Genomic DNA, 24251 nt, shown 5'->3' on the forward strand with positions numbered 1-24251 from the left:
GGGGGAAAAAAACATGGTATCATCAATGTATGATACAAAATGGGGCAGTGGAAGCCAGCAGTCCTCAGCATCAAAGAGATCTGGCAAAGAGATAAAGGGAAAAAAGAAAGCAAGCTTAACTAGAGCAGAGAGCATCTAGCAGGAGGCATTAAACCTTTATCTGGAAGACAAAGGACAGAGAATGGAAGCAGGGCCCCCCCACCCCCCCCCCCGTTCCTGTTTAGGCTTCAGAACCAGAATTGAAAGTCCTGAAGAGAAACAGAATAAGTGAAAAGAACCGAGTGGTGTACAAGGCAGCAACCACTCTCAGAAAGGAGACAAAAAGAGAAACCCAGATTCTAGAACCTCGGCTAGCAGAAATTAACTGGGTATCAAATTCCCTATGAATTCAACGAAGTGTCCCAATAAGCACACTCGCCAAGAGCAGGGTTAGCCTTGGAATTAAAGGATCAAGACATGCCCGCACACCAGAACTCTCTGGGGCGCTTATTTTTAAACATACAAATTCCTGGTCCCCATCCTAGATGAATCAGAGTATCTGGTATTTACAGAGTATATAGTTTACAGAGCATATAGTGTCTGCAGGCTGGTTTCTTTGTTGTGTTTTTGGGGTTTTGTTTTTGTTTTTAGTTAATGTCTCCAGATGATCCTACTGTACCCACTAGAGGAATCCGCTGTTGTAGACTCTGGAGTAGAAATAATTACTTCTGGGATTAGGATTCAAATCAATAATGCAAAACACATCTCCCTAGCAAAGACAAAAGCATAAATTCGTAAATGTTAAAATAAAAATAGATACTTTCAGAGTTGGCTTTTCCTCTTTCTTTCCTCATTAGCTCTGGACAATGTTCAATCTTGGCCAGTGTGTAGGAGTCAGGAATTACCTCAGCGCCCTTGCTTACGAACATCACATCTGCTTTTTCTTCAGCTGACTGCTATTAGTGCTCTGTTCGTTTCTTTTTGCATCTGTCACTAACACTTCCCTTACTTCAAGTAACGCTCTACCCATATACCGTCCATGATTGGGACTCACCACTGTGGTTCTTCTGACTCCCACGTTCAATGTGGTAAGTGAAGCCCATCCTCCAGCCCCCAACCATTCCTCCCCCAAGGACCTACCCCAACCAGATCTGGGTGGTAACATTGGTGGCCAACAGTGTACATGCTGCCCACAAGGGCTACAGTAAAATTTATTTATATCACAGGGGGCTAGTATTTCCAGGTCTACATCTTCTCTCTCCACTCGGGGAAATTACCATTTCTCATTTCAAAGCTAAGACCAGAGTTGGTCAACATACAGGAAAAAAAACAGGATAGGCCAGAAATTGGAATTTGGGGCTCAATCATGCTACATCGGAAATGGATCTCATAGCACTCGACCTATCATTAGGGGGAAAAGAAATAGGCAAAAAGGACTCTGAAGTCCCTATAAAAATCCCCCATGATCCAGAATCCTCCCTAGATCCCCACATGGAAAATAAAACATATGGGCGTCTTTGAGCAGGCTCACGAACAACAAATCAAAAGAGACTAATATTTTCGCTTTTTAAAAATAGACTAACAGTGAGATAATAAAAGGAATGTACCATACATAAAAAGCCTTAATTTGAGTAACATTTTTATTGTGACTCATAAAACTCTACTCACCAAATTAAATAGCTCATAAATGCTGTCAAGAACATTTAAGACGGACGCAAGATCTGAACTCAAGGCAGTAAGAATGACAACTTACCTAGCACAGAACCTAGGATGTTTGAATTTAACTCTAATCTTACTGAATTTTCATTAATTTTCAGGATAATTAAATGGAATATTAAAATGTATAGTCAAGTCAGAGTTCTGTAGCAGAGCGCAATGAAAACAGAACATAAGGTACTAAATTAAAAAAAAAAAAAAGTAGCCCTCCAGGTAGAAATGATTAATCTGATGAATAAAAGTCATCACATAAAAAGGAAAAAGTGAAGGCAGAAGGGGAGGTGGTGTGTTCATTTGAGTGAAAAGGCTCCAAACACAGTATTTAGATTAAAAAAGGAACTGTGCCAAATCACTATGAAATGGGTCCAGGGATGGCAACAAAAATGGGCTCTGAGTCTGACATAGGCAATGCTATGGGCTCACAATCCTCTTTCTCAGACAGTAAGGAAAGAATAAGCTTCCTTCTAACTCAGAGGAAAAGCAAAAATGGCCATTACTCTTTTCTGACATAGGCAGTGGAGGGGTCCGTCACCAATACCACAGACTCTCACATGGGAGCCCCACAATCTTGCTGCCCTCCCCACGCGCTAACAGGGTGACCCTCTGCAAGCAGCCTGACCTATCTGCGCTACCATTTCTTCTGCTCTAATTCACGCCAAACTTGTTCCCATGTTAGGAATGCTGCAGATAATAAATGCAAGTGGTACTCTCTCCTGAGAAGAGTAATAGGAGATTGTTTAAGAGATTTGAGAAACGTGCTTGTGAGAATGGCCTGAGGAATAGGGGGTTTAGTTAAGTGAATTACTCACTGGCCACGGATAGTGCTGAAAGGAATTCAAACGATAGCCCTCTGGGGGCTGGGGGCACAAAAGGTGTTAAGACTGTGGGCATCTCCAATTTTTAACACTTGCAACAAATAGGATTACAAGTGATGTCACTTAAATTTATACCCAAATTCCTAAGATTTCTAACCAACTCTGTTCCAGGGACTTATTTTTACTAAACCAAAGATAAAGATTCTACCTATTAGTACCATGGCCAATTTCTGCCCTGATTAAGAATTTTTCAAGCAGTGTGTCCATTCAGTCACAAGATCTTGAAAAAGGATGACAAAACAGGAAAACAAAATTCTTAACTCTCCTTCGTATATGTTGAAATGGTAAGACAGCAGGTCCAGTTTATTAAAATTTAAAGGGAAAAAGGCACATCAATTAGAAGGACTAAAATTTTAAAACAAAACAAAACCTGACAATACCAATTTCTGGATAAGATGAGCAACAAATGGTACAGCCACTTTGGAAGACATCTTAGTAGTTCCTTACAAAGCTAATAAAGTGTAGCAATCATACTCCTAGATGTTGACCTAACGAATTTCAAAACTTGAGTCTACATAAAAACTTGCAGTCGAAAGTTTACAGCAGGTTTATTCGTAATGGCCAAAAACAGAAGCCACCAAGCTGTCCTTCAACAGATGAATGGATAAGCCAACTGTGGTATATATGTATGATGAAATACTATTCAGAGATCAAAAAGGAATCGACTATCAAGCCGCACAAAGTTGTGTATTAATCCTAAATGCCTACTGCTAAGCAAAAAAAAAAAAAAAAAAGCCAATGTAAAAAGGTTAAATATTTATAGGACATTCTGAAAAAGAAAACTACGGAGAGACAAACAGATCCATATTTGCCAGGGGTTTGATGCAAAGAGGAGGGCAGGGTTGAATGGGTGAAGCACAGGGGATTTTTTTTTTTTTTAGGACAGTTCAAGTATTCCACATGATACTGTAGTGGTAGGTACATGACACTATGCATTTATCAATACTCAGAATTTTCCAACACAAAAAATAAACCTTAATGTATGCAAATTAAATATATTTTATATTTATATAAACATATAAATACATTTCTGTGTTATATGTTGCTATATAATATATATTTATATATATTTTAGGAGACACAGAATCATGGGACAGAATTAAGGATATGATAAAAGAATATCACTGTATTATAAATGTATGAAAAACACCTCACTGGACGTGGTAGAGGAGAAAGGTACTGACCTAAGTGACACTGGAAATGAGTGGAGTCTCTGGAACTCCATACGTAACTTCATACCCCAAAAATGGACATTTACCCTCTACTCTGGTTGATAAAATCTTTTCCCGTGGGCATACGTATTAACAGGTGTGAAACAACTCTACATGCACACTGCAATCCAACTGTTAACTAGACTGATGGGAGGGCTACAAGAGCCAGGTTTGTCACTGGTGTAGCAGAGGTTACAGACAAGCAAGGGGAAAAGACTGGAAGGATCCCTATGGTTAGATCACTATGGACGCACATTTAGCACAAGATAGATACAGATGAACACATACAGAAATATTTACTGGTGAGCATATATACGTGAGTTATATACATACACATATTTTGCTGCTCTGTCAGCTGAGAGGGCTTGGAAACAAGAATACCCCAACAGCAATAGTACTCCTAGCACCCAGATTTTGGTTTCTAACACCGATTCTCCAATAAAAGGAATCAGGACTCCTTGGATAAGCAGCTGATTCTAGGACTGGAGCAGAAAATACACAAGATGAGCCTGGAGCATCTTATAGTCCTAGAAAGTGAGAAAACGTTCAAAACACACACACACCCCCCAAAGCACAGAGCAGACAAATCCAAGACCTGACCAGTACCCCTCAAAACCGTCAAGATCATCAAAAACAAGGAAAATCTGAGCAAGTGTCACAGACAAGTCTAAGGAGATATGACAAGTAAGTGTAATACAAAATCTTGAGTGGGATCCTGGAACAGAAAACAGGTAAAAAAAAAAAAAACAAGGATATCTGAATAAAGCATGGAATTTAGTCAGGAATAACGTAGGAATACTGGTTCATTAACTGGGACCAAAGTACCATCGTAATGTAAGGTATCAATAATAGAAGAAAGGGATATGGGATATATGAGAACTTTATAAACTATCTTCACAACTTTTCTATAAATCTAAAACTATACTGAAATTTTTTTAAAAATTTAAGGGAAAAGGAAAACAAAAACCACCTACTAAAAAGTTCAGCAAAGAGAACAACAGTCTGAGGAATTTAGGATGTGAGAAGTTCCCCTCCCATGCAAAGAAGTGCCAGACAAAGTTGGTAGTGGCAGGGAGACAATGCAATAGAGATAAACAAAGAAGACCAAAAAAAAAAAAAAAAAAAAGGAATAAAAATGACGGTCATGATTTTCTAGTAAGGAGTAGAAGCTAAGTGTGGAGAAATCCAGCAGGACCAATGGGAAAAGGCTGGCCACAGATTCAGAAGAAAATGTTCCTAAAATAAAAAAGATTATCTATGGGAGGAGAGAAAGCACTTCACATCTCTGTTCAACACACTTCCATCTTCTAAAACTGATCTGTACAAGTGAAGTTTCCATTTTTATTAATTTTACACATACTGGAGCCAGTGTGGGCCCCCCCAACCCCCGCCAGCACCCCGGGCTGTCTCATTCCTTCTCAGACCTACCTGCCCTATCGAATCACTTCGGGCCAAGTATGCGAGCAGAGAGCAGAACACAGAAGTTCCTTCCAATTTACACGGACCTGCTCCTCAAGACCTTGATTAGGAATTAAATTGTGTTATTAATTCATGTTATTAAATAAGATACTGTAACAACTTTCCTAATGAGATACTGTGACAGTGTTCCTAAACGTTAATAGGCAACAGCCATTAAAAAAAAAAAATGGCATGAGAAATACAACCTTTTAGAGGCTTTGTGCCCCACCAGTGAGGTCTAACATAGTAAGCCACCTAAATACCAAGATCAGCTTCTTAGCTTAGCTTAGCCAACAGAACTGGCATATTGTTTACGACAGCATAACTGTGAAACCTTGTTTGTGTCATAAGGACAAACACATCACCCCTCATTTGCATGTCAACACGTGAAATCTAAAGGAAAATAATATTTCTAAACTGAAAAAGATCCAAGTTATGAAAAAACTGCTCCCTCCTCAGTACCAATGAGAAAAGTTTTGGATACTACTTGTCACATTCAAGCAAACATCCCAGGTACATGTTCGAACAGTAATGAACTAAGTAAAATATGCACAGTTCACAGACCCAGAAAGACTTGTGCAATTAGCAAGAGAGAAGCGATAGAAAGTGCAGTCTCAGTCCAACGACTCTGGAAGGCTGCATAAAGCACTGGAAAGAACAAGAGGTTTGCAATCAGACTGACCTGGGTTTAAATCCTGCTTCTGGGCCTCCTCGCGCCTGACAAGGAAACCTGACAATTTAACATCACAAAATATCCATTTCCTCACCCACAAAAGTGAGCAACATAGACCTCCCAGGGCTGATGCAAATTTTTTTCTGTGAATATTCAATACTAAGAGCAAACACTTGTGTAGCATTTGTTATTTCTCAGGCTGCCTTAAGTACTTTATATAAATTAAATAATTTCGTCTTCCCAACAACTGTAGGATGTAAGGAGTTATATTATAACCATCTTACAAAATGAGAAATGTAAAGTATGGAAAAGATTAAGTAACTTGTTCCAATCCATACAGCCACCAAGTAGCTAAGCTGCAAATTCAACCCAAATAGTCTGGCTCATTTTTACTCTGAACCACTAGTATGCTATAATACCATTATTAAATCAATTAATAAATCAAGTCTCCTCCAAACACCTTAGCTCTAATCCATTTCATAAAGATACCAACATGATTTACTTTTAGTAAAAGAGAACAATTATCAGTTACCAAGTTACAGTAACAAGAATTATATTAGTAGAACGTATCTGTTGCTATTGATCTTAATTCATCAATGAAAATGTTAGGTGGTTATCGCACCAACTCGTTCTCCAAGACTCTAAATACATGAATCATGTAATTGTTTAGTGAATTGGAGTATGTGAGAGTTATTCCAAGAAAACCCCCAAGGTAATCTTAACCCTAAGTAAGGCTAACTAATCCTTCACAGTTTCATGGTCATTTAGAAGGCTGCTAAATGCACATTCCAAATCATGATATAAACCAAAAAGTACATACAAGTTAACCTATAAACAACAAATTATTGCTTATAAAAACCAAAAAGCTCTATATCCGCTAATGATTCTGGAATGGGCAGCACACGATAGAGAGCTCTGCCTTCAGAGCATTTCAGAGTCCCTGATGCCAGGAAGAGGCTGTGAGGTCTAACCCCAAAGGCCAGATCCTCCATCCTCCTCATTAGCACTTTCCCAACAAATATCCCCATGACATCACTCCTGATTCTGACTTAAGACGTGCTAAGGTTTTTTTTGGAGACAATAAAGCCCTACTCTCCCAGAGGACCTTTAAAAGAGAGAAAAATTGGATGAATATTCTTTCCCCATTCATGTTCTTGAGTATTTGGAGAGAAAATGCACTTAGCAAAAGTAGCAGACAACTATACTTTGTGAATACTTGCTAAATAAACGCTGTTACTCAAACAGCAACCCCGACTTTGCTCTTCATTCCCAAGTGAATTACCCAGAGCACTCGGTTCCGATTTCTATCCTACTGTGCAAGGACCTTTTTCCTACACCATCTCCTCAGTCCTACAGCACCGGACGCTCTCCAACCACCACACCCACAACCCCTTCAACAGAAGGCAAACTGGCCGGGACTGAAACAGCCCCACCAGAGTACAGGACCAAACTTAAGGCCACGTTAACATCTTTTTTTCTATCTCCAAGGCTAAAAGGAGGCTGGGGAAGGCACTGCTCTGAGTTGATTAAGGCCTTTTCACCTTGCCTATTTAGGGAGACACATCACTGATGCCCTTCTGAACAGAGAGGGTTACTTTGTTGCAATGAAACAGTTGAGCACATGAAGGTAGTTTGGTATCCATCCTTCTGTTATCAGGCATATCCTGAATGTCCTAGACCCTGACTGGGTTGATAAGAAAAAGCCAAAAGAAAACAAACAACTGAAATAGCCAAAACCTTCATTTATTTGGCATTGCATTATGTAAGGAAGCTATGCAATTTCTTGTCCTTCTCCCTTAACTCTCCCTCCTCCACCTCTGTCCCCCAATATCACCTAAGCCACAGGGCCAGGTGCTAACACTTTAGCAACAAACACGGATCACGATATTGATCCTTTAATGCTTTCTCATAGATACTCCTTTGTACCATTGAAGCATTTCAATACCCAAGAAAATACTCAATGTCGCACCTAAGAATGTAAATACATTTTACAACTTTTAATTGGAGCTAAAAATGGGCTTTGCAGATTACGACTGGAAAAGCCATAATTTTTCAGGCAACTAAAATTAGATCCTTTTGGTGAGAAGATATATTCCAAATAAAGCAGTAAATTTCACACAGAAAGCCTCCAGCAGGGAGGGCAGAGTTCACAGCTATATTTCTCTGTATGGCCTTTCCCAGAGTTTAAAAGCCTCTTTGGAGTATGGTCCCACATTAACACAGGGATGTCCAGGGCACCAACCAAAACGAGGCAAATACAGGATTCTGAGCAGTCTGTACTTAATATCCCTAAATTGTAAATGATGAGGCAAAAAAAATCGCAACAACCAGTTTCTAAGCCAAAAAGAGAGAGAGAGAGAAATAAATGGCAAAATGTTGATGGGGAAACAATTCTGTCCCGTTACTAGCAGGGGCATGAACCACTCTGTGATGCACATGTGTTTCCAGGGAGTCCTAGGGAGGAAGCAACAGAGCAAATACAGGACAGAGGCCAAGCTGGTTTTCTGCAGCAAGATTTCTCCTACTCTCTTCAACCTAAAAAGCCAGCACATGATCAAACCCTCTAGAGGGGTACATACTAAGCTGATAGATATAATCATTTTTGAAAGAAGAAAAATGGGCTTTGCTAGTCCTATTTTCTGACCGAAGGACTTTCAATCTTTCTTGATAATAAGTGAAGTGTAAGGAACACACAGATGAGTGAACACACACATTTCTCATCTCTACCACAACCTCCTTGTTAAGAAGAGAGAAGTATGTATTCCCCCATCCCAATACACCCATCTTCTAACCATGCTCCCCAACGGCAATGAATGTAAATCATGCGGTTGGAAAACCACCCTCTGTACCCACCTAGAAGGATTCTCTGACCGTGGTTGAGACTCTCTATTCCCAAGCCAAACTCCCTCACTCAAAAGATGGCTTCCTCTCATGTTCTGCTCTTCTGTTCATGGAGTTGATTGATTCTTGCATTCTCATAAATGATTGCACAGGAGAATTTAAATGTCATTTAACAAGAGGAAATCTGAGCAAGCCGAGATCAATCATAGTTCAGTGACTTGTTGAAAACAAATCTTTCATTGACTCTGACTAGTAAAGCTGTTCCCTTTGTCCTTGGGCGGTCTATATTGCAAGAGTCATGAAAAGACATAACTCAAAAGAGAAAAGATAACGCTCAGGCACATCATTGCCTGTCGGATCCATGCCAGTCTCTGGTCAACAGATTGCAGACATTTCGTTTTATTCTTCAGAAATTTAAGTTTTACAATATTACACTTTTTGCATTTTAAGAACAACCCATCAGTACCAAGGGGAAAATAAAATCTAATCTCTCAGGGCGCCTGGGTGGCTCAGTTGTTTAAGTGTCTGCCTTTAGCTCAGGTCATGATCCTGGAGTCCTGGGATGGAGCCCCGCAACAGGCTCCCTGCTCAGCAGGGAGTCTGCCTCTCCCTCTGGCTCATGTTCTCTCTCGTTCTCTAATAAATAAATAAAAATCTAATCTCTTTTGTCTATTAAAACCACTCTTTCCCTATATCATCAGGTAGCACTGCCTGAGGCTCTTCTCACGCACTACTGAGGGAATCCCACAGGCAACGAAGCTGTGCTTGGTCAACAGCGCCCCCTGGTGGTTACCGCACCCAATGGTCGGACCTAGAGTTCATGCGACTCCGGGCACACCCATGTGCAAGCCAGTACAGATGTCTTTAGCATCCTCATCGATTTCTTGTGAACACTTCCCACCCCCTCTCATTGGTAAGGTGGGGAGCATAAGGCAAGGAGGTGTGAAGGGCAGTGAAATATTTACAAACTGAGTAAGTCAAGAATCACTTTTCAAAATAGTATACATCCCTCTGCCAAGATTCTCATGCATCCCTTTGTGCGGCATCATCTTAACCCGCCATGTCTCAAGAGAAATAAATGTTAGTGATGGAGCTGGGTCTTTTCCTTTTTTCTTTCTTTTTTTTTTGTCATCAATCTAAATTTATTCCATTTAAATGCCCATTTATTCCATTAAATGCCATTTTATTCCATTTAAATTCCATTTAAAGGCATTTAATATATAATAATATATATATTTATATATTTAATATATATATTTAATATATAATAATCTCTCCTATTTTGGAAAGAGTTAAAATGTCCCTTCTTTTATAAAATGGTGGCATTAAAACATGATCACTTTAACAAATTATCCTTACTTGACGAAGTTGGCAACCTTATTTTGGTCTTTTTTTTTTTTTAACTGATGGACAATTCTTGAAAATAAAAAAAACTGTAAAAAGCTCTTGGGTAATGCCGAACCCCAGCCCCCATTTATTCTCATCCCTCCTCTTCTGTAATAATTAAGTTTACTGGGGTAGCAGGACATCCCTGCAGTCGTAGTAAGGTAAGTAAATCCTTGGGCTTCCTTTTCACTGTCCATCACTCCCTTGCTTATATTATAGACAAATCACCCCTCACGAAAGGTCCAAGTTCTTAATAGAATATTTTGTTTACCCAGGATGACAATGTTATCACTGGGTAGGTGTCATCAAGGCTCCAATGTAAAAGCCAGATCTACCTCTGGGAGTCAGGTATGTTTAGGAAAACCTGGTACACTCATGGTTTGAGGTCACCTGGAATCTGTTTGTAGGAGGGACTCCGAGGTCTCCCAAGAGAGCACTTACTCTACGGGGAAAAGAAAGTCAGGCAAACAAGTTTGCGGGGTCTTCATCATCAGACCCTGAGGGAAAGGGGATTCTGAGTTCTACACAGAGTCAGTCACTAAGACTTGTTCCCTACCAACACTCCGCAGATCCCTGTCTGAGTAATAAGGAAAAGGGAGGATTCCCCAAAAAATTTAAAAAGTTTTTTTTTTTTTAACTAAAAACCCATGTAAGACATTAGGGCAAAAAATACCCCTGCAATGATATCTACTTTGCATATAATAAAACGTAGGTATCACACACCAAGAACATCAGATAGTGAGATGGCACAGCCCACTCACGGTGCCTTAAGGCAGCATGATTCGGTACACCTTAGAACCTCACCTCTTAGCCCTATTGGGAGCACCCAGCAACAGTTCTGCTGTCACGAACACTAGGATCTTCAAGATGGACACACACACACACACACACACACGGACAAAGACTCAGTAGATGACCTGCCTCACTGTCTCTGAGTTGTTGAGTCCACTAGGAGTATGTGTGAGCCACCCTCCCGCTCCAACCACGGCCTCTCACAAGTAACAGAGTGATAATAATATTAGAAATAATAAGATATTAGAAATCACGGGCTCAGAGAGGAAGATCCCCAACTTTAGTCGAGGTTAAGAGCCAGAAAAATATGGATCACAGGAGGCTAATACCAACATACCAATCCCAGGTTTCCCTGGAATGTGAGTATTCTTATTACTATGTTTTTCAACCTCCAAGTAAATGGCAGGCATGTAATTTGCACTTAAACATCTCCAGGAGTGTGGAAATCAAGTCACTTGAAGACAAGGTCTTCATCTTCCTCTGCCTTCACCTCTAAACCTCCCATTAGTAGAAAATGAAATGTTTATACCTTCCTTTCCACCTTCCCCTCATTCTCTCTCACCCATATTAATATATAGTTCATATACCAAGTATATTAGCAGTGCACTGAAGAATTCCTGAGACGTCTTCAATTTCCTCTTTGTTGGAATGGTCTGCATAGGAGCATCTGTTGGAGATATTGTGGAAATTCCTTTCTGCATCCCTGTAACTAAGAAGAAAACAAAATTAGCATACGGAGACCATTTTTAAACCATCTGCGAATGCACTTGTGTATGCATACACACAAGCACACGCCGTCTGTGCCCCTGGTGTAATTGCATTTTAAAATAACTGCAGCTTTTAGACACCGTTTCTGGCATAAGCCACCACTAACATCAGCATTCACGGTGCGGACCGGGAACTGGAGGCCGTCACTAATAAGGAAGCTGTGGGTGAAAAACACAGAGGAGGAGAACGAGAAGATCCAGCAGTTTGCACCGCGAGTGCTTCCTCGTCGGAGCACTTCACCACAGTGGGTAATCTGTTCCTATAAGGAAGACACCGAGCAAAAAGCATAACTCACAGTTCTTACTTGGTGCATGGGCACGGTGTTAAAAGTAAACACGTCTTAACCTCTTGCACAGTCAAGGAGAGAGCAACATGGTGCACGGATGACAAATCCGCTAAGGAAGCATTTGGAGTCTGACAGAACTTGAATAGGGTCTTACCGTTGTCTCTCTGTGAGACTTGGGGCAAGTGACCTCATCACTGTGGGTCTAACTAGCCTCCCTCATAAAATGGAGATCCTCCCCCTCCCTGAGTCCTTGCAAGGACAGAATGACGAAATGCCCGTGTCATCAGGTGTTGCCTGAACTTCTCCAGCTGCCTCTGGATTGGAGCCAAGGCACCAACGCTGAAGACAGACAGGGACCTAAGGCCCCCACGTTCCCCAAGAGTAGCTGTTCCCGCCAGAACTTGAAGAACTCGAGTCACTGTCATTGAGAAGCAAAGGAATGAAACAAATTTGAAAGGCAATCCTCAGAGGAGTGAGGAACTGGCCTAGGAAGATAGTGCTGTTTTTATTCTTCCCCTCTCCTCCAAGAAAATAGAAAGGACAAGTTTTCTGCAGAAGCCCAGCTGGGGAAAGAGCGTCCACCATGATTGAGATTGGGGGCTGGGTTCCGCATCCCACCATGAACGCTTGCTGAGGTAGCCTAATTCCTGAGTGGAGAAGGTTCCAGAAAGAGTTATTAATGGGGAAAAGAAAGAGAAGCCAACAGGAGCAGCCTACCATACCTCCATTGGCAAGCAACAGGAGTTCCCCGTGGGTGAGGGAGATATGAGGGAAGAGAGGGTGCTTTTGTTGTCCCCGCGGACTACCTTCCCCATCTAGAGGCTGCCAGCCGGAGAGGGATCCCACCTGCCAGACTGTACCTGCCAGTACAATCCTCGGGGCCAGGAGCAGGGCCATCTGAAGCAGTCCAGGCAGAACCCATATACATACCTGACTGACGGCATCACAGCCAAGACATCAGTGTTTAATTACACTGATGTTACAAACATCAGTGAATTAAAAAGGGTTTCTGCCATTTTCCATTTCATTCCTGCCTGATACAATATACATCAGAAGAGAGAGGAACCCAGAAAGGGGCGGCCTGGACCCCAGCAGTGAAAAACCACAGGATTCCCCCTCTACACGGCATTCCCAGTCCCTCAGGCCAAGGCCTGACACAGGCAGAGAGGGGTGTAAGGGTGAGACTGGATACGGGACTGAAGGTGTGAACTCAGCTGGAGTGGACTTCATACTCCCTGGAAATTCCCAGAAATCAGGGCAATCTGCCTGAGCTAGCATCAAAGGGGACCGACCCATCCTCGAATGTCTGAAATGACTGAAGAGAAAAAAAATAAATAACACGGCCTCGTGTTTGCACACCTCGCCAAGATCAGACCCCAATAAACCAGGTTGGCAAAATGCTCAATACGGTTTCCAAAATGCGGGAATCACTCAATAAAAGGTGGAATGGGGAAGGCAGTCATTAAAGACAGACAAATACAGGGTTACTGTAAAATCAGCCTCCCTTATTTTAACCGGAATCACCACAAGTTATTTTTTCTCATAGCTTCAATTTCCTTATCTGTAAAATGAGCTTTATACAATGATCTTATGAAATAGATGATCAGGATTACATAAAAAATAAGAGATGTGAAGTGCCCAGTACATTGCCTCAAAAAGAGTGATCAATCAATAAATAATAGCTTTTACCTAACATTGTTTTCATTCATTCAGATAGATATTCTATGTAAATATATGAAAAAGAAGCTAGATCACTTTCTAAATATTGTAGAGCCACACAATCTGACCATGACCACAAAAGTAATAGTATTTAAGTTTGTTTCCAGAATAATCAGGGTTCACCCACTTCTTGTGTTCTATGGAAATTATTTTAGCTTAATCCCTATTCAATTGTCCAAAGGAAAAAAGAACAGAAGGTTGGCTGTACAAAACAAACACGGGGCCCACGGTGATAATTGGAATAACAATTTAATTTTAGATGACTATAGGAAATGTCCCAAACTAATAGGAGGTTGGCAGCAGGCCCACCTGTGATGAGCATAATGATGCTTTTGCTTGCAAAAAAAAAAAAAAGTACAAAATGAGTGGCATGATTCTGAACACCTATTTCTTCTTACTTCAGTTTTTAAAATATATAATGATTGAACATTACATCCCAGGAAGCCGGATTATCATGTTTTCCAATCGTAGTTTTAAAGACACCTCTGCTTTGCCTGTACTGTCTTGCTAATTCTAATCCGTCCTCGGGAGCTACGGACGTGGAGGGAGTCACGCAGGATAAACATGGGCGAGGGTGGCTGGTGAGGCATTCTAGAGGCAGAAATTTAGTTGAAGGAAAAAAAAAAAATCCAAACTCTCTGAGACAAGAAGCTGCAGCTAGAAGATGAATGGAGCATGTTTAGCTCCTGATGGTAAACAAAGGATTCCAAACTTCTACAGACTCAAGGATCACAGGGCAAATAATGCAGAGGGAGGGCAAAGGGGAAGACAATCCAACACTGAGGTGTAGAAGAGTCAGAGACGAAGAGTGGCAATAATAATAATTCAGTGAACACATTGATGACTTCTGTGTACCAAGCACTGTAGTACTTTACATGATTCTATGACCTGAGGTTATCATTATCATTTCATTTAATGGCAGCCCAACCAACCCTGCTATTACTACCATCTTAAAAATGAGAAAACAGAGGCTCGCGGAGGTTAGGGCATGTGCCCTAAACCCTTCAAAAGCAGAATCTGACTTTCAATCTAGTAAACTTGCCCTGTGGTAGGTCTACTCCCAAGGCACGTTTTCCCAGCCCTCGGCTGTAAACCACAGGACAAAGACGCACAGAGACACAGCATAATGTCAAAAATGACATCAGAGGAGAGAGTCCTCATAAAGCAGACTTCCCTCAATCCCGGTGCCTTTGAATTCTGAAGGTGAGCCTGGCCTGCCGCCCACTTAGCCCTCTTGTTTCCCACTGTTCTTCCCAAGCCACACTGTCCGGGAAGTGAGCCCACCCCCTAGAAGCCTGGGTTACAGAGACGTACATGAAGATGTACGCTCAGCGCCCCTTTACCTCATTTTACATCGAGGCAAGAAGACGATGCTACAGGAACAGGGCGCTGTTTGAGTGAGTGCGCTCATGCAGTTTACAGAAAAAAAAAAATTAAAAATATAAGAAACTTACCACGAAGTCCATCTGACACACAGCGGCAAAACATTAAGCATGAGAAATTAAGTAAATCAGTAAAATTGTATGCTCTACAGGAAAGGCTCTTGGCATTAGAAATGTAATGGACCCTGGAGAGTATTTCAAGTCCTCCTTTTATACCCCCTTCCAAGCACAATCTACTCTTTTATCCACTGTGCACACACTTCTGTGTATTTACCTCCAGGGTGCATTTCTTTCATTTATTCACACTCCCCCTTCCCCCCAAAAAAACCATGTTAGTCCCTCCTACGAACCAAGCAATTACAAAGGCATAGGAACATAGAGATAAATCATTTAGATAAGTCAACAAAACAAGCTCTGATAAGCACTACGATAAGGAATAACAGAGAAGAATAGAATACAAAATGATCAGGGTTGGAGATGGAAGTAGGGGATGGAGGGCTTCTCTAGATCGGGTGGCCAGAGTACATTTTTCTGAAGATAATGACATTTAAACAGAGACCTGAACGTATAAAAAAAGTAACCCATGCGCACATGGGGACGGACAGACCATTCCAGGAAAATGGAATGGTATATGCCAAGACCCTGAGGCTAAGCAGGAGTTGGGAAACCCACAGCCGCCTGGCCGGGTGGGCAGGGAGTGAAGGGGGACGCAGAGGGGGGTAACAGAGAGGTGAGTGAAGGCAGATCACAGGAACAGTTCAGATTTTGGTCTATCACGGTAAGTCATGACATGGTTGAAAGCAGGGATGTCACAGCGTAATACCTGGCCCCACAGCGTCGGTCACCAAGGTTATCTGGGAACCGGCTAGAAATGCCACTCTGCGCGCATGGGATATACGGGGTCAGAGGCCCTGGGGGTGGAGGCCAGCCATCTGGGTTTTAACGAACCTGCAGGTGGTTCTAGTGCATGTTAACACCTGAGAACCGGTGGTCCGACGTGAGAAAAGGGCATGATCTAATCTGTTTAACCACTTTACGGTGGTGGACATGCCATGTTGAGGGACGGGGTAGAAGCCACAGCACTAGATCGGGGTCTGGATCTAGAAGCCGCGGTTGACAGTGCAAACAACTTGAATGGTCTCTATGAGTAAATCCGTGAATGAGAGATTGGACAAGTTGAGGAACAGAACAAATGTTTAAAGACAAAGTTCCTGGGGCGCAGAGAGGCTGTCTCACTCCCTGACAGAGGCTCCACGGGTTACTCCCTCCCGGGCCTCCATCTGTGTGATCCTCTGAACAGCTGCTCCCTGCATCGTGGGGACTAAAAAGCCTCAGAGAGGTTCTATGAACTACTGCTGTGAGAACGCATCAAGGAGCGGTAGACAATCCCGAGGCCCGGATAAATACAGCAGGTCCAAGGGCAGTTTTAAAGGAGAGAAAAGGGAGGCTGGGAGGCCGGTAATTAGAGGCTGACTTAAAAACAGGAGGGTTAGTGCCCTTCTGGACACGGATGGAGCTAGAGAATATCATGCTAAGGGACATAAGTCAGTCAAAGACAAATACCACATGATTTCACTCATATATGGAATTTAAGACACAAAACAAGGGAGCTGAAAGGAAAGAGAGAGACAAACCATGACACAGACTCTTAACTACAGAGGAAACACTGATGGTGACCAGAGGGGAGATGGGTGGGGGAAGCAGGTGCTGGGGATGAAGCAGGGCACCTGTGGTGATGAGCACCGGGTGAAGGATGGGAGTGCTGACTCGCTCTATTGTGCACCGGAAACTAATGTTACACTGTCTGCTAACTGGGATTTAATTTTTTTATTTAAAAAAATAAATAATAAAATTTTAAAACAAATGTTTTATAAGAAATAAATTTTTAAATAAAAAATTTAAAAATTTTTAAAAATTAAAAAAAAAGAAGGGCTAGCTCATACTCCTTGTTATGCATCCTGCTTCATCCTCACAGCCTAAGGCACCTAAAAGCTGAATTACTTCAAGACAAACCTTAGGCAAAGCCCTGCTTTAGGGATTTGGAAAACCACCTCTGTCCCATCCTCACCCCGCCCCCCAGAACTATGTAAACCAATACTCAGCACTTCTTATCAATTGCCTGAAATCCCTTTAACTGGAAGGAACACATTCCTTTTCAGTTAGAGAGAAAGAGCCTTACCTGTGTCTTCCCAAGAGGAAGTGCACACAGGTGTGGATACTTAATTCAAGTGCTCATCACAATAGATGCTCTCCTGTTTCAGTAATAACGAGAAACAGCAGAGAGAGGGAGGTGGACAGGGGTAACAGGACAGACCGAAGAGGGAAGACCAAGTCGCGAAAGGCAAACGTCACAATACTGCGGCTAACCCGCTGGTTTTCTCTTCATGAGCATGCACATGACTAAGGGCAGTGAGCAGCTCACACCCAGGTGAAAATGTGTTCACAGGTCTCTTTGGAACCGGCCGGACATCAAGAAACCTCTTCATCATCCGAGTCACGTGCGCTGTTTTCTTTACACTGTGTCTGGAAGAAGCAGAACTAGAAAAGACCATTTTGGGGCCACGAATCACCACAGGCTTGGTGTACACAAAGCAAACAGGAGAGTTGAGGCAGTGAGTTAGATAGAAAAGAACTCCATCTTGATGTGGGAAACAGAGGCAGAAAAGAAATTATTAAATGTCCTTACTATCTACAGCCCACTGACAAGTCCTTGAAACCAGCGGAGTGACATTCCTCTAGGGACTCAGCCGCCTAGATGTCAATGCTTTGCTAAGGGCAAAAGACAATCTTAGCCCAACCCCCAGGATCCTGGAAGTCTAACTTAACATATAAAAATTCCTTTGGAAACTTCCTTTAGCTCTACCCACCAACATACATGTTGGCAATCATCCCCCAGGCATGTGACCCACTGATAAACATCTGAAGGGTCTCATGACTCAGGTTTTATTAGACAGTAATAAACGCCCTTGTCCTAACAACAGCTAGCCCCCTCGAGGTCCTGGAAAGCTTGCTTCCAAAATTCCTTAGAGACTTGCGCTCTCCCTAACCCCCTCCCAGCTTGAAAGTATATGACGGGGGCGCCTGGGTGGCTCAGTTGGTTGGGCGACTGCCTTCGGCTCAGGTCATGATCCTGGAGTCCCGGGATCGAGTCCCGCATCGGGCTCCCTGCTCGGCAGGGAGTCTGCTTCTCCCTCTGACCCTCTTCCCTCTCGTACTCTCTATCTCTCATTCTCTCTCTCTCAAATAAATAAATAAAATCTTTAAAAAAAAAAAAAAAGAAAGAAAGTATATGACGGGCCGCTCCTCACGAGCCCGGTGCAGCTCCTTCTGCCCCCGGGTCCTATCCCCATGCTTTAATAAAACCACCTTTTTGCACCAAAAACGTCTCAAGAATTCTTTGGGCTTCAAACCCTAATGTCTTTTCTGTCACATGTTACTAATGGAAAAAAGAATCTTCTGCTGATTATGATAATATAGTTTAGTTACCTCTTCTGATCATAGTTCTAAGGCTCCCATTCCAATTTGCCGTGAAGACATAGCTTGGTTCGCAAATGAGACTTGGACCAGTTATGATTTCATTTCAAAACAGAGAGGGCATTCACTATTCCAGGAAATGCTTTGCATTTGATTACTGGTATTGTCTTATAATATTAAAAATAGTAATAATAAACATAAAAGCAAACAAATACATAGTGCTCACCACACACAGGAAACTGTTCCAAATATATTGAATAAAATTTAATCCAAATACCACACTGGGGAAGCAGCAGAGTGATTAAGTTTTATTTTAGAATATGGGGGGAGAGATTAATTTGACATCATTCACCTCCGTTAGGATAAACCATTTAAAATCACAAATGGCCTCAAATTAAAAACCATCTCATGAGTTTAAATAATATGCTTTTCCTAGTACTGCACTTTTGAGAATTGATGTGACAACGTTTCAAAGCAATTCCCTTTGAAATGACAATTAACATAATCACCAAGTACTTAAGGTATACAGAATTGTACTAGGTACCGAGATTATTTTTCCACCATTTTCTTTTCTTGTTTTTGCTTTAAAAAAAATCACACTATATCCCAATAACCAAAAATGCATCCTTAATCCCCATGGCATTGACTATTAGCCCCAAATGTTAAATGATGCTCGATAGCACTTCAAGAGGTATCAGGGTTTGGATCTTAACTCCTCAAAAGTTCTTACAATCTTACACAAATAAATAATGGTAGCGCATACAGAACATTAACGATGTGAATTTAAAATATGCACCACCTCTCCTGTCCATGAGTTTCATTCCTTTATTTTAAGCTAGACTGCATCAGAAAGTGAATTTAGGCTTCTGTATTTCCAACTGCTTCCTCCCATAGCCAATCGAAAGTATACCTTACACTTATTTGGAGCTTTTTATGTACAGAATATGCTCACTGAAATGACCTCATTTAAGAGCTACCCTACAACCCAGCAACTGCAGTACTGGGTATTTACCCCAAAGATACAAATGTAGTGATCCGAAGGGACACATGCACTCCAATGTTCATAGCAGCAATGTCCACAATAGCCAAAACTATGGAAAGAGCCTAGATGTCCATCAACAGATGAATGGATAAAGATGTGGTATATATAGACAATGGAATATTATGCAGCCATCAAAAAAATGAAATCTTGCCATTTGCAGCAACTTGGTTGGAACTGGAGGGTATTATGCTAAGTGAAACAAGTCAGAGAAAGACAATTATCATATGATCTCGCTGATATGAGGAATTTGAGACACAAGACAGAGGATCATAGGGGAAGGGAGGGAAAAATGAAACAAGACGAAACCAGAGAGGGAGACAAACCATAAGAGACTCTTAATCTCAGGAAACAAACTGAGGGTTGCTGGAGGGGAGGGGGGTGGGAGGGATGGGGTGGCTGGGTGATGGACATTGGGGAGGGTATGTGCTATGGTGAGCGCCGTGACTTGTGTAAGACTGACGAATCGCAGACCTGTACCTCTGAAACAAATAACATTGTATGTTAATAAAAAAAAAAGAAATGACCTCATTTACCCATGGCATCTAATCCTCAATTAGTTGTTACCATCATCGTCACCCTTTGCAAAACAGGTGAAGTTACTTCAAAGTTCTACGTGCTGGTGAGGCCGTGAGCTCCTGTTTCTTCATCTTGTCTTCTTTACCCCATATCACAAGGATGTCAAGAAATGGAAGATGAAAGAAAACTAGGTAGCATGTGACTCTAAACCAATGCCTCTCGCCAAACCATTAGGCTTGTAATGACTTTGAGTAAACTTTACTAAAGAATTCTAAAATCCCATTTAAAGCCTCTCTGTTGGTACCATTGAACCTTACTGTAATCCCAGGGCAAAATCATCAGATTCAATGGATGGGAATAAGAGGGTAAGAACACAAGAAGGAAAAAAAAAAAAAAAAGGAAAGGAAAGGCCACACTAAAAGGGAATTTCACTGAAAAGGATTAAACACAAACAGGCCAAAGGAAATCACTGTAGGGGTCCCGATGAGCCCCCAGCCCACCCTGGGAGCACAGCCAGTGTGAAATAAGACCCACCTAGGTGGCAGAAAACCACACACTCAACAGCTATGCTTGAGTAATTATCTTTAATTTGCCCCAAATAATGACCAAAATCCATTTTACTTACCCAATAACTTGGTGCTCGTAATACTGCAGGGTCCTCTTGAGAGTCTGCTGTATCGTCTGAGGCTGGAGAATAATAATAATAATAAAATATATTATCAGCAAATCAGTGCCATTCCCATTCTGAGCATCAGAGGCAGCTATATACCTTCTGATTGATCTCAGACGTGTTTTCACTTTACAATATTAACCCATTACACATTTTGCCATGTATTTTCCCCACAGGAACTAATACGAGGCACTCAGCAATTACCCAGAATTTCTCAGTTTCAAGTATGAAAGCGTTTCCCGGCCATATTTTTTCCAATTCTTTCATACCGGGTCTTAGTTTCAATAAAACATCCACTGGCTGCCGACAATACACCAAGGCCTTGGGGGCAACGGAGGGGAGGTGTACTGAAGGAAACATGGGCCATGCCCAGGTCAAACCTGACTTCTTCAAGGACCCAAGAGATTCCAGGCAAGCGTTCCAAAGCCTCATGGAGGGGCCACAAGTGCTCTGGGCAAGAAATGGGGTCTGCACAATGGACTCTGAGAAAGAAACTGAGGGTTCTAGAGGGGAGGGGGTTGGGGGGATGGGTTAGCCTGGTGATGGGTGTTAAAGAGGGCACGTACTGAATGCAGCACTGGGTGTTACACGCAAACAATGAATCATGGAACCCTACATCAAAAACTAGTGATGTAATGTATGGTGATTAACATAACAATAAAAAATTTTAAAGAAAAAAAGAAATGGCGTCTGTGGCAAATATCTAAGTCATTCCTGACCAAACAGTAGAACCCTCTCCTCTCCATGACAGCTAAAGATAGCCTTTCTTAATTCCAGATCAAGACATTTTTCTTAGACTTACTTAGGCAACAGAGCCTGAGCTTGGAGTTTCTGACCCAGGGAGCTGTGACGATCCCAGAACAAAGATTTAATTAAGAAATTGTGGTAAGAACCTAATTTTCAGTGTCAAGAGTGTGAATTTTTTAAATATAAAAATGCAGAGTCAATCGGGCAGAGCATAATCTATCACAGGCTTATCAAAAGATTGATTCATTACAGCCATGGATGAATTTTAGGGGAACTTAAGGACTCTGACATTCTATTCTCGAGATGTGAGGCCTCACGACAGTTGGCAATCTCATGGGCTGCCACTGATGAACCACACAAACCTGGATGAGGTCTAGAAAGGTCGCTGTCTTAAAAACAGGCAATTTAAAAAAGACTGCAGAGGTTGTTGTCCAGGTTCCCTTGAACGCCTGCCCTATTCACCTCTCTATGAAAACATCCAGGCCAGAGGTAGCAACCTCCCTACCCAATACTCTTCCAAGTTTCGGCCTCCATCTTGGCAGGAAAGGGTTATTCTAAAGCCAGAGGAAAGTGAACTTCGATTAAATCAAGGGCATCCACTGAAATCTATTCTACGCTACCCCTTCACTGAGCAAATCTAAGGCTTCCCTTTAGCCAAACCAAATGAGAAATTAATTTTAGGAGGAATCAGCCTCCCAACGTTCAAGGAAATAGGTACCGGGCGAATGCTTTCAACAGCTGTTTTTCATTTATATCATGTTAAAAAGATGAACAGGAGGCTTCAAACTGGTACAGATGTCTCTGCTCTTTGGGATGGAATCAAAGCAAAGTAAATAGAATGTACCTAAGGAAAAAGCATCATGTCTGAACCGAGAACTAATGGAGCTGCTGAGAAATCTAAGGAGGACGAAGCGGACATAGCAAGCCTAGTGCACAGGAAAAGTGTGCTTTCACAAAACTCGACCCGAGGCCAACCCAAACCAAGTCATTATCAGTCACTGGCTCAGTACCCCTGGGATCGGGGCCTCTTGCACTGGCTTGGCAGTTGGTGAGCTAAGATAACTTTCTCTTTGGCAACGTGCCCTAAAAGCAGTGAATATGCACAGAGGGATTATCCTTCCAATAACCTCTGGTCACAAAACATGGAACAGAAAGCAGGAACTCGAGTGCACAGGGCCAGTAAAGACCAGAATGACCTCATTTGTACAGAAGGACACTTTTTTTCCCTGCACCAGGAATTTCCCAGTCATTAAAAAGCACATGTTTGTAAGAGGAGTGGAGCCTTTTAAAGAGCTTTTTTTCTTTTGTGAAGCAATTACTTTTCTTCCCCAGCAGGAGTTAAATTTATAGTTTCCAAATACATTAAAAAGAAAACGTTCTCTGGGCATATCTGACAAAGCTTCAACTCGGGAAAGCATTTATACACTTCCTGTGGCTTGCCGAAGCCAGTGGGCACGTTCTGAGGGTCTAAACCACGAGCCCGGAAGCTGAGTGCTGAGTGTCTCCTCCTCGTCAGCAAGCCACGGCTGACTTCCACACACACCTGACTCCCCGGAACATCTTATCACCGTGGATTCAGTGAATTCTCTCCAGAGTTTGCCTGACTGCTCAACCAATGGCTCTTATTGGCGAGAGACATCTTCACGAAATCTCAGTGTCTCTCTGACCTGAATAAAATAGCATGAAGTGAAGACCCACATGGGGGCCAAAGCCTTCCACAGGGGCGACTTCTGCCTGGAGAGTCGTAGGGTCCACTTCTTCATGTCTGCGTGCACCAGTGATGCAAGTCAGCGTATTAGCAGGAAAAATGGGGGCTTTGAAGATAGGCAGACCTTTTCTTCTTTAAGAATGCAACTCCACACCTGTCCCCTACTCAACAGGTCCGTGGGCCAAGATCCCATTCCTTGTACCTTGTACCTTGTACCTTGTACCCATTCCCTTCCTTGAAGAGGGAGTTTAGAAACACGATTTTAGAAAAGAAGATTTAATATCAAAGTTGAGTTCAAAATCCAGCTCTGTGACTCACTAGCTAGATGACCTTGCGCAGTTTACTTAAGCTCTCTGAGATACAATTCCTCGTGTAGACATTATTTTTTATGGAAATTAATTCAAATAAAGCAAAGTCTCTGGTGCACAGTAGATACCTAATAAATGATAGTTACGATATGCTCAGCTGAAAAACATGGCTCCTACCCTCAAGAGTCTTGTAGTCTAGTGGAGGAGCACAAGTTAGACCGTCCACCCCCCAAGTGTTATGTTTCAAGATCCTTATCACCTAAAAAAATCAGTAAAGCTGCCATTACCGCTACCCGTAAGAGAATGCCAATTTCGGCAGACAGAAGAAACAATTAAAAAAATGGCAGCAGAAAGTATAAATATTTCCAATGAAAACTTCAGATCAGTCCAGAGATGAAGATAAAAGCAGAATTTTGGAAAATGAAGACTGAGGACAGACCTAGAAAGCAGGCTTACAAGTGGGAAGGACACCGAGGCGCCACAGCTGAGATCGGGACCCCAAGCATTGAGTGTTACAAGAAGAAACAAGCCATGGACCGCCTTCCTAAGACACAAAGAATGTGCAACAGAAGAACCAGGTGGCCTTATAATTTCATAGCCAGGTGCTGGAGGATCTGAGAGACAAGGATGGGAAAAAAGACAAAAATCCACTCTTCTTTCACAAAAAGACAATCAAAGGAATCTGTGATTCTTCTCTGCT

The 24251-nt window shown here is 42.0% G+C and overlaps 1 protein-coding gene across 1 annotated transcript in view; it reads right to left on the reverse strand.

Annotated features, from left to right (window-relative positions):
• The window catches only part of GUCY1A2 (guanylate cyclase 1 soluble subunit alpha 2), a 333141-nt gene that overhangs the window by 303052 nt on the left and 5838 nt on the right, over nucleotides 1-24251 (reverse strand). The window contains exons 2-3 of the mRNA XM_073903673.1: nucleotides 20744-20805; nucleotides 11519-11640 (exon numbers count right to left, since the gene is read on the reverse strand). Of these exons, the coding sequence (XP_073759774.1) occupies nucleotides 11519-11640; nucleotides 20744-20805 (184 nt within the window). The remainder of the gene's footprint in view (nucleotides 1-11518; nucleotides 11641-20743; nucleotides 20806-24251) is intronic.

This window comes from Callorhinus ursinus, unplaced genomic scaffold (genome assembly GCF_003265705.2).
Source record: "Callorhinus ursinus isolate GAN/ISIS: 27379988/994484 unplaced genomic scaffold, GSC_fseal_2.0 scaffold19, whole genome shotgun sequence".
NCBI classification, from domain to species: domain Eukaryota; kingdom Metazoa; phylum Chordata; class Mammalia; order Carnivora; family Otariidae; genus Callorhinus; species Callorhinus ursinus.